This window comes from Anas platyrhynchos, chromosome 1 (assembly GCF_047663525.1).
Source record: "Anas platyrhynchos isolate ZD024472 breed Pekin duck chromosome 1, IASCAAS_PekinDuck_T2T, whole genome shotgun sequence".
Classification (NCBI taxonomy): Eukaryota; Metazoa; Chordata; class Aves; order Anseriformes; family Anatidae; genus Anas; species Anas platyrhynchos.
In genome coordinates this window covers 40378146-40392814 of record NC_092587.1, presented here as the reverse complement: position 1 = coordinate 40392814, position 14669 = coordinate 40378146, and the positions used below count along the sequence as shown (strand labels likewise).

General features: G+C 35.7%; 1 protein-coding gene across 2 annotated transcripts in view; it reads right to left on the bottom strand.

Annotated features, from left to right (window-relative positions):
- Positions 1-14669, bottom strand: part of ZDHHC17 (zDHHC palmitoyltransferase 17) — a 73641-nt gene that overhangs the window by 16432 nt on the left and 42540 nt on the right. For both annotated transcript variants that reach the window (XR_005266239.2, XM_038180295.2), the window contains exons 8-10: positions 11145-11270; positions 9376-9518; positions 7122-7222 (exon numbers count right to left, since the gene is read on the bottom strand). Coding sequence is in view for 1 of the 2 variants with exons in the window: in XM_038180295.2 (XP_038036223.1) it covers positions 7122-7222; positions 9376-9518; positions 11145-11270 (370 nt within the window). In the remaining variant the exon portion in view is untranslated. The remainder of the gene's footprint in view (positions 1-7121; positions 7223-9375; positions 9519-11144; positions 11271-14669) is intronic.

Below are 14669 nucleotides of genomic sequence, written 5' to 3'. Positions count from 1 at the left end.
CTGGAAAAGCAAGTACTTCAGATGTGCCTCTTCCACTGCAATGGGAAAATCAGAGTATTTACTCTGATAAGACTGTAAAAGACCTGACCAACACTAAAGATACCTTACAGCTGCCAGTCATAAATGCGAAGAGATGCCGTATTTGACAAAGCTTTGATGGGAGAAGCCTTTAAAGAATTATCTGTGCAAAAAGGACACTTTTCTTACTCTGTCACGGATCACTGCACACGCAAACTACATTATTATTCTGAGTCACCTCAGTGAATATTCCTCTCTACTTTGGGAGTCATTAAGACTTCCGTAATTAAAGCTTAATATGGATGTGTTTGTGCTACAAAACTGTACACAAGCATTATATGTTACAAGATTTAAAGATACCACACAAAAATCGGTATGGAAGTGGCACAGAACACTTTAAAAACAACAGAACAAAAACATTTTTGCAAGCTTTGAGAAAAATTGGATTTTGAAACTAGAACAGATGCTCAAATATATTCTACTGTGTATCTACAAATCTATTATCTTCTGTTTGTATTATTGGAAAAAAACGTTTAAGAAAGGCATTAAACAGCATGAAGAAAAAGATCATATAAACCATTTGTAAATAAACCTAAGTGGTGTAGATATAAGCAAATATTAACAAAAAAAAAAAAAAAGGAAGTTCTGCAGAATAGCAGTAAGCCTCTCAAATCTTTCTGCACCACTCTGGCGGTGTGAAAGAACTCTGAATCATCAATAAATGCAACCAAGGCCTCTTCAGGACTTCTGAAATCACCTTCTGGGATGTAAGCACCCACCGCTGGCTCATGTTCGAGCTTTTTGTCCACCAGAACCCTCAAGTCCCTCTCTGCAGGGCTGCTCTCAGCAAGCTCTTCTCATTGAGGCACAGAGTTGAGGCTTACAGGTCTGTAGATGCCCAGGTCCTCCTTTCTACCCTTTTTTAAAATGGGTGTGATGTTTCCCCTTTTCCAGTCACCAGCACCAAGAACGAAGTCCAACTGTTACTGTAAGTGCATCCCATAATACTTTTGTTTCCCTTCTCTGTTGAGGGGAGAAATTGGCTATAAGTTTCCAATAAAAATATTGACAAATTAGGTTGAAATTACAATAACCTACAATATATAGCAGAATGCTGTTATTAACTTCTTAAAGGCTAATCCTTCCTGACAAGCTGCTTCCAGCAAGTTTGTAATAGGGAAAAAAACAAACAAACAAACAAACAAAAAAACAGTTATACTACAAACTAAACACTCACAGTTCTATTTCATACATTACAGATGAAAAGCTCTGACTGCAGTATTCATACAATCTAATTTCTTCCTCTTTTTCTTCTAAAACTACCTGCTGCCAAGAGTAAGCTGGTTCAACTTATTTTTATAGCTTTAGAGAAATTCAATTTTCCTTGCTATATTTACATTATCCTTGGTGTTCTTGCCACAACAGTGATTTTTTTCCTTTAGAAATACCCTAATCAGACATCTGCTACAAACAATAAAGGCAAAACTGAAAAAAAAAACATGGACTATTCCTTAATTACTATACGTCATGTCTAGACTTCTAAAGAAGATAGGAGAAAATACAATTTATTTTCTATCCAATAAAATAGTTTAGAAACCTTAAGGTTGTAGATTTTTTCTGTTTTTACTGGCTAAAATTTGGACAATGTATGATCAAGAAGCTGTCTGTGGATCCAAACCACTGGAGCAGAAATTCAGTACACAGAATTTTTCGACATGTGCCCTTCCCACTTTTTACTCTATAAAATAGAGTATAGGAGAGCCTAAGAGACTCCCTGCAGAGTTTAAGTTTTGCCTTTTACTGTGGTGTTCTGAGATGAGTGCTACACTGACAATCTAAACTGTGGCAGGTAAGTATCACAGGTGGGAGGCATTGAGTGTCCACATGAAAAAATATATTTATATATAGGCAACCATAACTACATAAGTGAGGAAGACTAAAAACCAGCATTTTTCATCAATACTTTAATATATATATATATATATATATTTATTTATTTTTTTCCAAAAGTTTGAAGCAAAGCTGGGGAGAAGGGATAAAAACCATCCAGACTTCAAAGGAGAAAGGAAAGTTAGAGTTGTATTTTGCAGAACATTTCTAGCATCTAGTGTGAACAAAACTCCAACTCTGAGATTCACCTCACTGACTTTAAATCACTTCGTATGCCTTCAGACACTACATAAAGAAAAATCCACTTCCCATCTTCAGCATTAAGATATTCAAGGCAGACAAGCAGTGCCATGCAATTATTATTATTTTAAATTATGAATTCCCCTCTGATATTTACTTTCAAAAAGATCTTTGCAACTTGTATCATAGACATCGCTCAAAACTCTCCATACATAACAAAACCCATGTAGTTTAGCGTTAGCTACAGAGGAGGGAATTGGTTCTCCAGAGACAGTGCCTCATTTGTCCTTACATCCTCATTTACAGCTACGCCAAGGAAGCCACATTACCATATTAATGGCTGCAGAAAGCATGATAGAGCATTTACCTTTGGCACCATCACCAATCTGCTGTCTTTTATGAGGCTTCCCTGGTTTTCACTGTGAGGGACAAGGCAGAAACAAGCATGAAATGTTTCCTACTTTTAGTCTCAATCAGCATCCTTTAATTGTAAGAACAACAAGCTGAAAATTATTCCAGGAAACCACTTGGAACCAAGAGACTATCTCATTAGAAAGAAAGAGAAAAACAAACAAGCAATCCCCACCCCACCCCAAACCCCACGAGCAATGCAAACATGTGATCAAGTAATTTTTTATCCTGACTTGCAGCCTATTTAGGACAGCCCAAACAAATGATGATTCCTGGTATCGCAGCTACAACACCATGCAACAAACTCTGAAACCAAGCCAAAGTACACATTATAAACCAAGATATGCTCTTCCACTCACTACTAAGCCAGTAATAAAGTCCTTTTCTCCTAAAGCGCAAGATCTACAGCTAACATAAGATCAATACCAGCTAATGAATCTGCCAATTCATAATAGCTGTAGGTCTGGATCCAAGCCCACAGGTAGGTAACAGAAGATTGGGACACGAGAGGTCTCATTTTGATAGGTATTTATTCAACTGTATTCATTTTTTTTACCAACTAAAGATCTGCTAAAGCTCTCCACCTCACCCCCATCCTCTATTTATAAAGAAAAACCCTTTAGTTTCCAAAAAGTAATTGACTCGCTACCATCTCCTCCACCCCAGAAATGTTTACTTTTTAGTTAGAAAAAATATTTTGACAAGGGAATGTAAGTCACGGACAGCTGGAACTGGGGTTTGGATTTTTTCCCCCTGGTTTTAGTTCCTCTAGAAACAAAGCCACTGCCTTCTTTCTTTCTCCATGCAAGACTTTCTGTTGTTTTCCTGCTGGCAACCTTTAAATTTTGATGCTATTTGTTTTGTTTTTACTGCTTAGCTGTACCAATGGGCTTGTTACTGTCTTTAAAATATTATGCTACTGTAACAGCTTTGTGAAAGCATGGAAATGACCATGAATTCTCTTACAACCAGTTTTAAAAATTATTTCTTTTACTAATTGAAAAAGCATGCAGTACTTGTTTTCCTTCACCTAGATACCACTAATACACGAAGTGTATTTGTCATATTGTGGAGGTAACCAGAAAAGCATCAGTCAATAATAAATTATTAACATGCAGACCATTTGGTTTCTATCTCCTTACCTCAGCTTTGCAAGTGGTATGCCATGACAAAAAAGCATAATTAATGAAAGCTACATACCCACAATTGCATCAAATGGAAGGGGTAGAACAACAACAACAGTTATCCTATGAATATTTTGGGTTACAGTACACCCTGACACCTTAGAAAAACAGCAGCAAAAGAACCTCTGACACAACAGGATATATTTTTTCAGCTGTAACTGAAAAGACTGTATGAACAATGGAGATATTAACTCCGTATACGTCCTGAACTTTTACAGGACACAGAAGAACATACTACCTATAAATGCTGAAAGAAAGTAATGAAATGTTAAATTCTACTCCATTATTTGAAAGTGTACGTTCAACTGTTTTTTACCTTTTAAAATTAAAAATCAATTAAAACACAGTGATCGTGTGTAGGATTTTTATTACTATTATTTACTCCTGCTTTGCAAACAGCAGAAGATACACTATGAGAGCAAGACATAACTATTCTTTGTTATGCACAAAAAAGCAGAAGGGAAGTGTGGGACCCTAGATTTCATAAATAAATACCCAGCTCATACATTTCTCATTCCCATCAAGAACAGTATTTCTATTTTAACAAATAAATTAGTCTTAGAAACCACAGGGAAAAATCCAATCCAACTGAAACATTTGCGTAATTAAGTACATTAGATTCATATAAACTATTTCAATTTACTTTCAAGATTGGTCTTTTAAAAGACACACCGTTAGGTCTTACGACTTACAGAAGGCCTTATTTTCCACATGACCACCCTGAAATTCAAGAAAATGCACTGCTAATCATTAGTTTTGTATGTTCTTTATGATACATTGTCCTGTTCTGCCTCATTAGGATTAAATCCAGAAGACTGGATGATCTTTCAGACACCTAAAACATATCCACATGAGAATTCTTAATAAATACTTGAACATTAAATGTATCACTTGCATCAGTAAGGACTTTCACATTATTTATAATATTACACTTAAAGTTCCACTATGGCATTCCTTGACAATTGTTTCAGGTTAGTGCTTTTTTCCTAAGCAAGATGTTGTCAGCTTTCAGGAAAACTACCAGGACAAGTTTCATTACATCAGCATTACAGAGGATAAAGCAGTAGTACTCTGGTCTGCTGTAAGTAATCATATAAAGCTGTAAAAATACAAGAATCCTTTCCCCAACCACAATACTGTGCCTCATGCTATAAAAATAGAGCAGGCATGCAATTTCTTTTTTTTTCCAATAAAGCTACAGGGCAATTTTCCAGAAGAAGAAGAATGAATTTGGAATCTTATTACAAAGACTTCCAATTTAAAATCATCAATTAAAGGAAGATGGCCTCAAGTAATGTCATTAAAGCTGCTTGTCACACAGAATTGTGTCAGCTCTAATGAAAGCAATCAGTAGGAACTGAAGTTTTAAACTACTACTTCTGCATGCAAAAAGACTGTTGCAAAGGTTTTTTTGTGACACCTACCTTAAATCACAAAAGCAGTACAGTATTTTATTGATGTTCTGAAGTCAGACTTTTATATTAAGGTAACTAATTGTCCATGCTGACTACTTCTAGTGGACAATAAACATTACCCTGTGACATAAATTTCAAGTTACATTAATCAGGACAGCTACCAGAAATAAAAATCTAAGTTAGTACATATGAAATACATACATTTTCATATGACTATGAAAGAACTGCAGGCAGAAGAAAAGAAAAAGATATATAAATATATTTATATAAATCTCACAATTTGCCAGCCTTAAGGCACAGCTTTACACATAAAGATAGAGGCCATCACCATGCTGTGCTGGCTGTGGCAGACATTTTAACATGGTCAAGGACTATAACTTAAAATTAAACACATACTTAGATTTGGTTCAAGATAATGTTGCATTAGCACAAGAAAGCATTTCACAGCAGCTCAATATTTGCTACCCAAAACATGCAGCAGTGTAAACAAACTTGAGTTCCTAAAGAAAACCTGTAAGGTTTGAAGCACAAGGATTCAGAAATGAGGCGGTGCAGTTGTTAAAACCGCCTAAGAAAGTTATATTGCACAATTTGCCAGAAGTCAGGCTTCTTTCCTTAACAACAACAAAAAAACAACAGAAAAGCAACTTCAGTCTGATGGCATGACATATTTAGACAGTATTACTCTGTCCTTCAAGAAATGGAAAAGTATATCTCCATTTTAACTACTATTTTTTTAAATACATTTTTGTTATTTATATTGTACTTACGTTCCTCATTCTGCACTTACCAGTAAGTTAAATTGAAAAAAAAAAACACAGAAAATCAGACCAGAAAGAGATTGGTAGTAGTATCAGCCTTTCTAAATGCCTATTTCAAGGCATTCTCATGTTAGTATGGATACAAATAGTTTTTGTATTTAGCAGAAATGAGATTTTCTTATTTAAAAAAAAAAAAAAAAGTATGCAATAGCAGTTGTCTCAAAATATATTAAGAAAGCTGTTATTCACAGCAGCACCTTTACAAACACAGTAGCCCAAGGCAGCATGTAAACATGGATCTCCTCTCTGTTCGCAACCCAAAAACATGAGGCTCATTTAGCTGAGATTGGAGAACATATTAAGAAGATGATAAAAGGGGTGCTACTACCTTATTTCATAGTATAATTTCTCTGAAACAGAAAAACCGTTTCCAGAAAAGTCAAGCTAATATCCATTATAATATATTATGATGGGTACTAATTTATTAAGTTCATTTCAACTACTTGCAGCTACAAGAACTACATTAAACATTTAAGAAAACATTAAATCTCTAGTCAGTTAGTAAGTTATTGTAATTACAATACCCAAGTTGTTTAAAAATTTAAACCTGTTTCCTTAAGGGATATAACTGATATTTTTCAGTGAACTCTGAATCAATTTCTACCCCAGCAGTATGTAGGGTTTATACGTAGGCAGACAGTAAATAATATAAACCATGGTTGTATGCAGTCTCTATAATCTAGTGTAGTTAATACATTAATCTTCAAAGACTGAAATACAGTTAACTTGAACTTACCTACAGTATGTATGGAATGGAATTTGCAAAATCTTCAAGAACTACCTACAAAGCTAACTCCACTAGAATTATTATGTATCATAAACTACCTACTGCTTTTCAGAAAATTAAAATTTGTCAACTTACAGCCACAGCGTACTTTGTAGACCTGCTTACATTTCCCCACTGAAGAAACTGGTAAAACACAGGAGATTTTGCTGACTGCCTCCTTCTACTTACTGAAGCAAAGTAATAATATGCACATTTTAAAAGTAATAAAATAATTACCATCAAGACAGAATGTTTTTAATGGTGACAGCTTTTTAAAATTTTAATTAGTTTACTTACTCTTATATGTAGGATGATTCTGGGTATTACCTCATACTACTAACATGAAAGAAATATTACTGTACACAAAAAAGGATATCATTCCAAAACCAGAAGAACCACGTCACATACATCCAGAATTTTGTTGCCAAGTATATTCCAAGAGGCAATGCACTGTGCATAGAGTGATCAAAGAATGACCTGTAAAGCAGAAACAATCTCACATGAGTTTGAACTTATAAAGCATAAATCCTAAACTACAGCTTCTGAAAATACAATTCCTGGTATACTATGTACTACTATAAGGGATATTGCAAAATATGCCACAAAAACACTCTTCACTTTTATATTCAGAGTTCAATTTTCAACCTGTCCAGATGAATGGACATGACTAGAATGTGTTTAATTAAAATTTATACATTCACTTTTGAAGTTCTATCCCAGAAAAAATGAGATAAACACAATCTGTAGATCTTGAGAAACCTGCTTTACAGAAAATAAGACATTAATAGCTGAATTAAAAAAAAACAAAACTGTCTTTATAAAAACTGATCTTTTCTATTTAATCTCACAATGTTTCCTGAACTTATAAAAAAATATTTGCTATACACTTTAAAAATATGTTCCATCCTCACAACAGGAAAAAAAAAAAAGCATACAGCTTGATTGTTTTGAAATTGTTCATGATATCAGAAAACCCATGTTTTTCCCTGATTGCTATTTTTATACTCGGTGAACCATTGTACTTTTAATAAGCCACAAGCCAATAGCACCACAGCAGTCAACCTGGACAAGAAATGTAGAATGCTTCAATATTTAGCTACAACTATGCTAACAACAGGTACACGCCTATGAGATTCCTAACCTACAGCACGGATAGCAGTTGCAAACTATATTTACACATGAGATCCTAAGGTATTAACTCATACAATGGAAATTACATGTTAAAATTACTTCAGTAAGAAAAAGGCGTAAGAGACCTTGGTATTATCTGCCTACGTGTTTGAAATATTTCTGATTCTTGAATCTTCTGCTTCTGTTACAGTTGCCAACAGAAAGTCAAAGGAAAAACAGATGATTTCCCACATCACTAGATTTGCCAGGTTCCAAGATTCAATGTTACTTCTTTAATAAAAAAATAAGCTATTGGAATTCTTTTCACCTTCTCACACTCTTGCATTTTAAAGAATATTCTGCACAGAATCTGAATTTAGTCTGGACAAACTAGGTTACTGACTAGGTAACTCTATATACAAGAAAAAGTTGCTGAACATATATATCACACTCTGAACTGCTCAATTCCTCAATATAAAACTTCTTTCAAAACCTGTTTAAACATCCTTACATTGAAGCTTTTCCCTTTTTGTCCTGATAGTGCCTCAGGACTGCCATGGACTAACGTGTGCATTGAATAGCTTTCATTTTACTCCATTACTCCTTGTAGTAACTTTCTCTCCTCTACTGGAAGCTTAGCTATTTTGAGAAAATCCTGTAAGGCAGATGAGCTACGATGGTAAATAATACGCAAATATAAAGATCACTGTAAACTTGTTTTATGGGGCAGAAATATTTTCTTTTCCTCTACATTCAATGCCAGAAGAGCAGAAAGTTCCTAAGTATGATGATATAATAGGTTTTTCTATACATGCCACACTTAATAAAGAAAAGCAAAGCACTTATGAAATGGTCTAAAGATCTTGAAAATACACTGAAGTACACCTGTGTGTGTGCATACGTATGTACATTTACAGTTATTTAAAGAAATCATGAAAACATCTCAAGTTCTTTATGATCAGGTAACAAATCAACATTATAAGAAAGCAGCCTTTTTCTTTAGTCATCCCTTTCCACAAAAACAGAAGCTACAAATGACTATTTCTCTCTGTAAGTCTCTTTAGATACCATTTGGGTATTTAAAATCTAAAACCACAGGTTTTATTTATTTTTTTTTTTTACTTGTACATCCTTCTTCTATCCCTTTCTGGTAGCTTTTCCCTTGACTGTTTTCTACAAAATTCACACTGATAACTCTTTGTAGGCAGACATTCAGCACCCTCCTCTGGAGAACAACTGAATTTCTGTTCTGCTGTTAGCTTCTATTAGCTCAATGGCATTCAACCAAGATAATTTCATGTCTATCTGCAAGACAACTGAGCACTCCAAGAGCAAAGTTGCACAAGAACTTTCCCAGAAATAGTTATTTTTTTTAAAAAAAAAAGTAAAAAAAAAAAAAGGTGCATGTCCAAAAACTGCAAAAAAATAGAAATTTCAGATTATTTATCCAATAAATACGATGCCAACAAAACACTTGTTGTGTGCATGCTAAGCAGACAGTGTCTTGGTGAAACACTTACTTTGAAAGAAACTGCACCATAGCCCAAACGCCACCATACATCAGCCCTTTAATGAGCCAAGAATCAATGTCTAGGTCTGCTATGAACCCAACCAGCCAAATAACTAGGAAAGGAGTTCCCAGCATCACCTTCTGACGGAATTCCTATATAGAAACAAATATCAATAAGCAATTCTACTTTTAGGAACAGGTTGTATAACAATATTATATAATAAAAAGGACAGTCACAAAATCTTGTATAATTTTTCAAGAAGTTTGACATACGGGAAAGAATAGTCATGATTTTTTGTCATTTCCTATATTTATATATCTCCAGTGTATATGCAAGAAAAAAATAATCTTCCTAAAATTCTGTAACAAATTAGTAATTTGCTTTAGAAGAACCCTCTTTTAGAGACTTTGGTATTAATCTAGAATAAAGGCAATAGAAGTTCTTTTTTAAAAAAACATTGTGAAGTGCATAAATGACTATATAAATCAGGTTAACCTCAGCAAACATTAACAATTGAAGTGACGTAAGTAATAGATTAAGTCATACTGAAGAGTATACAAATAAATATAGGACCTGTTTTCCTTCATATTATGTAGCTACAATTCCCGATCAAGGCACCTTGAACTCTTTCTGGAAAGCACAGTCACAGTGCACGTGTGCAAATAATACAACACACAGATCACTTATGGGCCATACTTATTGCATCGTTATATGGCGATACAGTTAAAAAAATCATCAAGATGCAATATATCTTTAAATCAATAAATAATTACAAATCAATGACAGCAACACTTAATATCCAGCACAATACTCTCACTGGTAAGAAAACATTAACACTATGTAAGTCACACAACTTCCTCGCGAGGGGGAGTGGAGAGGCAGGTGACAGGTATTCTCTGTAAGCACCAGTGATAGGACCTGCAGAAATGGTGTTAAGCTGAGGCAGGGAAAGTTTAGGCTGGACATCAGGAAGGGGTTCTGCACTGAGAGGGTGGTTGCACACTGGAACAGGCTCCTCAGGGAAGTAGTCACAGCACCAAGCCTGTCTGAATTTAAAAAGTGATTGGACTCTGCACTTAGTAACATGGTCTAAACTTTTGGGCAGAGCTGTGTGGTGCCAGGAGTTGGACTTGATGATCCCTATGGGTCCCTTCCAACTCGGAATATTCTATGATTCTATGATTCCTCAGCACTATAGGCAAACAGTTTTTCATGCTAGAGCAACACATTACCCTTTACATCGTCTATTCTTGTCTCCTCCTATCTGCAGTATTAGATATTAACCTGAGCAGAAAAAGGCCTCCACTTAGAGATTCATATGACATTATAATACTGCCAAGACTGACTGCTTTTGGCATTGAACAGAAAATACTACATAATAGAGAGAAGATCAGAGTTCAGGCTATCTAAAACTCTTTCGTCCTTCAGATATTCGAGAATCAGTTTTGTAATAATCTTGGCTATGCTCAACAGTACCACTGGTTGGTACTTTCTTAACAATTAGGCAGCACAATAGCTAAAGGTAATTGTGGAGGCTTATGGTTTTCTTTCCTCCTGCCTTTAATAAAGTTGTGGGTGGTTTGTTGTTGTTGTTTATTTTGTTTGTTTGTTTGTTTTAATTTATTTTGAAATTACTTTTGTCATAAAAAATGATGTTTGCTAAAACTAAAATGTGGGGAATGCACAGTGTGGAATTGCTTACCTTAAACAAACAAGACCCCTCTCCCACCAACATCAGCAGTAACACTGATTTACATAAGTGTTATACTACTTCTCACCTTATCAGCTTTTAGTTTTCTCAGAAAGGATGGACTGTCATATCCCTTAGCCTGTCTTGCTTCCTGTAGGTGATTGATCATCCAAACGTTTTTCCTCTGTTTTGCTAGATCAAGTGGTGATTCTCCCTGCCAGGAGTATAAAAGTGGGAAAAATCTAATTTAAAAATAAAATGCATTCAGGGAAATATATTTAAAATCAGATTAAGCTAGATTCTGGCTTTTTTATTCCTTTGCAGCTTACTTGACACCAATCATCCTTCATTCCTTTCAGTCTTTTTCACACTCCCATAACTACACAAGTGGACAAATATAGAATTAAGGTGTGACGCTGATGTATGTCACGATGTAGCAATAATCATTGCCTTTGGCATAACACATCTGTGCTCTGCTGTTCTATACACAGTCCACTAGCCTGTAAATGAAAGACTGTGCTTCCCCCTTGGCTATTGACAGGCAGCAGAAATCAAGCAAAGAAAAAGAACTCGTGACCCACTGGATCATGGAAACTCTCCCAGCCTAAAGCCTGACTTCAGTTAACTCTCTGCTTTCTTGGCAGAGAACAGTAACTAATATCACGGAATGCTTCTGATTGCTCGCGTTCGACTTATTCCAAAACTCCAAATTTTTGTGCTTGGCTTGTGCTTCACATACTTTGGGTGCAAAGCCAGCAATGGTCCATGCTTTTGCATTCCCTGCATTGAGAGGACTGACAGACAAAGCAAAAAGAGAGAGAGATACAAGGGCCGAAAGTGCCTACCAAACTGATTTTAATTTATTGCTTTCTAAACTTTTAGGAAGAGAGCTAAACGAAAGTTACTGACTAGGTCTAAAATTATAGAGGAGGCAAGAGACAACCAATTGCAGGTACCTCCAGCTTCAGTTTTGCATTTGACTCCTCCTCTCTTCTACTGGAGTTAAATCCCCTCCTAAACAAACCATTCATGGAGGCTTGAAAAATGGCTGAGTCCTCCATCGCTTGGCCCCCTCCTAAAAAAAAAATTGAGACAGGTACCAGAAACTGAAATTACCCACAAAGGGCAATAATTACTATAGACAGAAGAGATGTCAAAGACAAAAAAAAGGACAGTTAGCTACCTACATCCCATAGAAAGAAAATGGGAATCAACTATTTAATTGTCATCTCTTGCTCCAAATCTCTAAAAGGAGGGTAAACAGTGCATGCTTACAGATTATGAAGTGAAGCTTTTTGCTGCCTAACAGGATCTTGCATGATGCCTGCCCAAAGAATTCAACTACCAAAATCAGAAAGAAAATAATAACCTTTTTACATAATTTGGCTTCAAAGTTATTTAGCCAGATGATTAAGAAACAGATTGAGACTTCTCAATTCTCAACAGAAATGCCTGAAATCAAACTGTGGTGCCTGCTTCATCACCAACGTAATTGCATCTTGAATCACTACTGCCGGGAAAACTCCAGGCATGTCTTTTTAATTTATTTTTTTAAAATATCACCTTGAATATCCAGACTGTAAAGATTACCTGTGGACAAGCAATTCCCTCTGGGAGTTGATCTCCCAAGTAAATCCTGAAGTTGTCTTGGGATCCAGCTGAGCATCCCTTCCACTAGAGGGCCATGAGACACCTAGGAACTGCCTAGATAAAAAAATTGAGGGAGCTTTAAAGAAGTCTTTGACTATGCGTCTAATCATCTGGCCATTTTAGTATTTTCCTTGTACTCACAGGGATGGGTGGCTGACTTGCTTAAAAAGCGCAACAAAACCAAAAAGTATCAGGGATCTTGGTCTAGTAACCAACTTAGTTTGCCAGCAAGCAGTAAGGCTTCAACAGATTATGTTTTAAGATTAAGTGGTTAGACAGAAAGAATTGTCTGAAGCGTCATTGCCATAGGGAACTTTACATATGGTCTTGCACGGACAAACCTACAGATACACTGCATAATCAAGGAACTACACCTAAAATCCATTCAATGATTAACAGATGTAATTATTTTTTTCCTAATAAATATCTTCTTTAAATGATAAAAGCTCTTTTCACACTTTAGGGAAAAACAAAAAGGTGTTTCTGCTTATATTTAAGTAAAATGTACAGATTTCCCTCCCAATCTCAATAATAAACTGAGTCCTTGTGAAATCCTGTTCTCACCTGCCCAGTCTGTCTACTGGCGCGGCAAGATACTTTACCTACAGAAAAATGAAAAAAACAAAACAGAGAAAGAACAAAACAACAAAACAATAAAACAACACTCCTTTGACTAGTGAAAAGCAACTTCAACTTCCAACTGTAACTCAGGTCTCAAAAAGGAAAAAGAAAATCTTACTACCAAAATTGTTGTTTCTTGTACAGCAAAACACAAAGAGGATAAATAACAAGAACAGGACAAACCCACTTACTCATTAACTTGAAACAACTAAACCTGTGATATATGTACATTCTGGTGCTATTAATCCACGATGCTACTTTACATCACTTTACTTCCAAGATGGGCATTCTCTCTCTCTTTTTTTCTTCTCCAAAGTACCAAGCTTTATTCTAAAAGAGTGCAATTGTTTATATTATTCTCTTACGTAGCCCGCAGTAGCTCTCTCAAACTGTCATGCAATGTGAAAGCAGCCCCTCACTGAGATGACTGGTTCCAGTCTGTTCCAAACCCAGACCGCCAGCACAGCAGGCACTTCGCTACCACACACTGCCTAGAGCCGATACCAGAAAGGGCAACGTGGACATCTAGCATTTCATCTACTTCGTAACTGGAAAAAGATGAAGGAATATCAGCCAGTGTATTTCTTTAACTTTAGCTGTCTTATTATTTCTGGTTATTTCCATGGACTAGCTGAGAAAAGGACTTCACTAAGTACTGCTAGAGAAATTTGGAAATGACTACATTAGAAAGAAGCCTTTCATGATTCCCTTATCTAAGGAAACATGAGCCACTTAAATGTATGTGTTTTTTTTTTCTGAAGAAACCTTTTTCTTTCCTTTTTTTTTTTTTCTAAACAGTCAAAGGAGAAGCACAAAACTGAATTCATATCTGTCTACAGAAATCTACCAAAAATTTTATGCTTACTGTGAGCTTTTGCTGAATGTAAGATATATCACCCAAATCAGCTATCTATTATAAATCCAACAACAGTATGGCAAAACTACCACTGCTAGAATGATTTTGACATCTGAAGATCCTAGAAACCTATAGGAAGGCATGCAAGAAACTTTGACTGCACTGCAGAAGGCAGGCAGCAGATAATGAAATCAAGCACGTCTCCTGGCATGACTGGAAGGATATTATGATCCAGCAGGTTCAAAGCCTGTTTTTCTACTGACTGCTGCTGTCTGTCAATAATGAAGGAGAGACCACGAACTGCATTCAGGCTAGCTGGTATAATTTCAGTTGGCCAAATGTACAAATTCGTATTACAGATTTCCTAAGAGTCCAGAAGCGTAGGTAAGGTGAGGACTTTGAAACTCTAGTTGCACTAATCAGTCTGGCAAGGGAAGCAAGTTATGACACAATGATTTCCCCCCCAAAAAAAAAAATATATATATA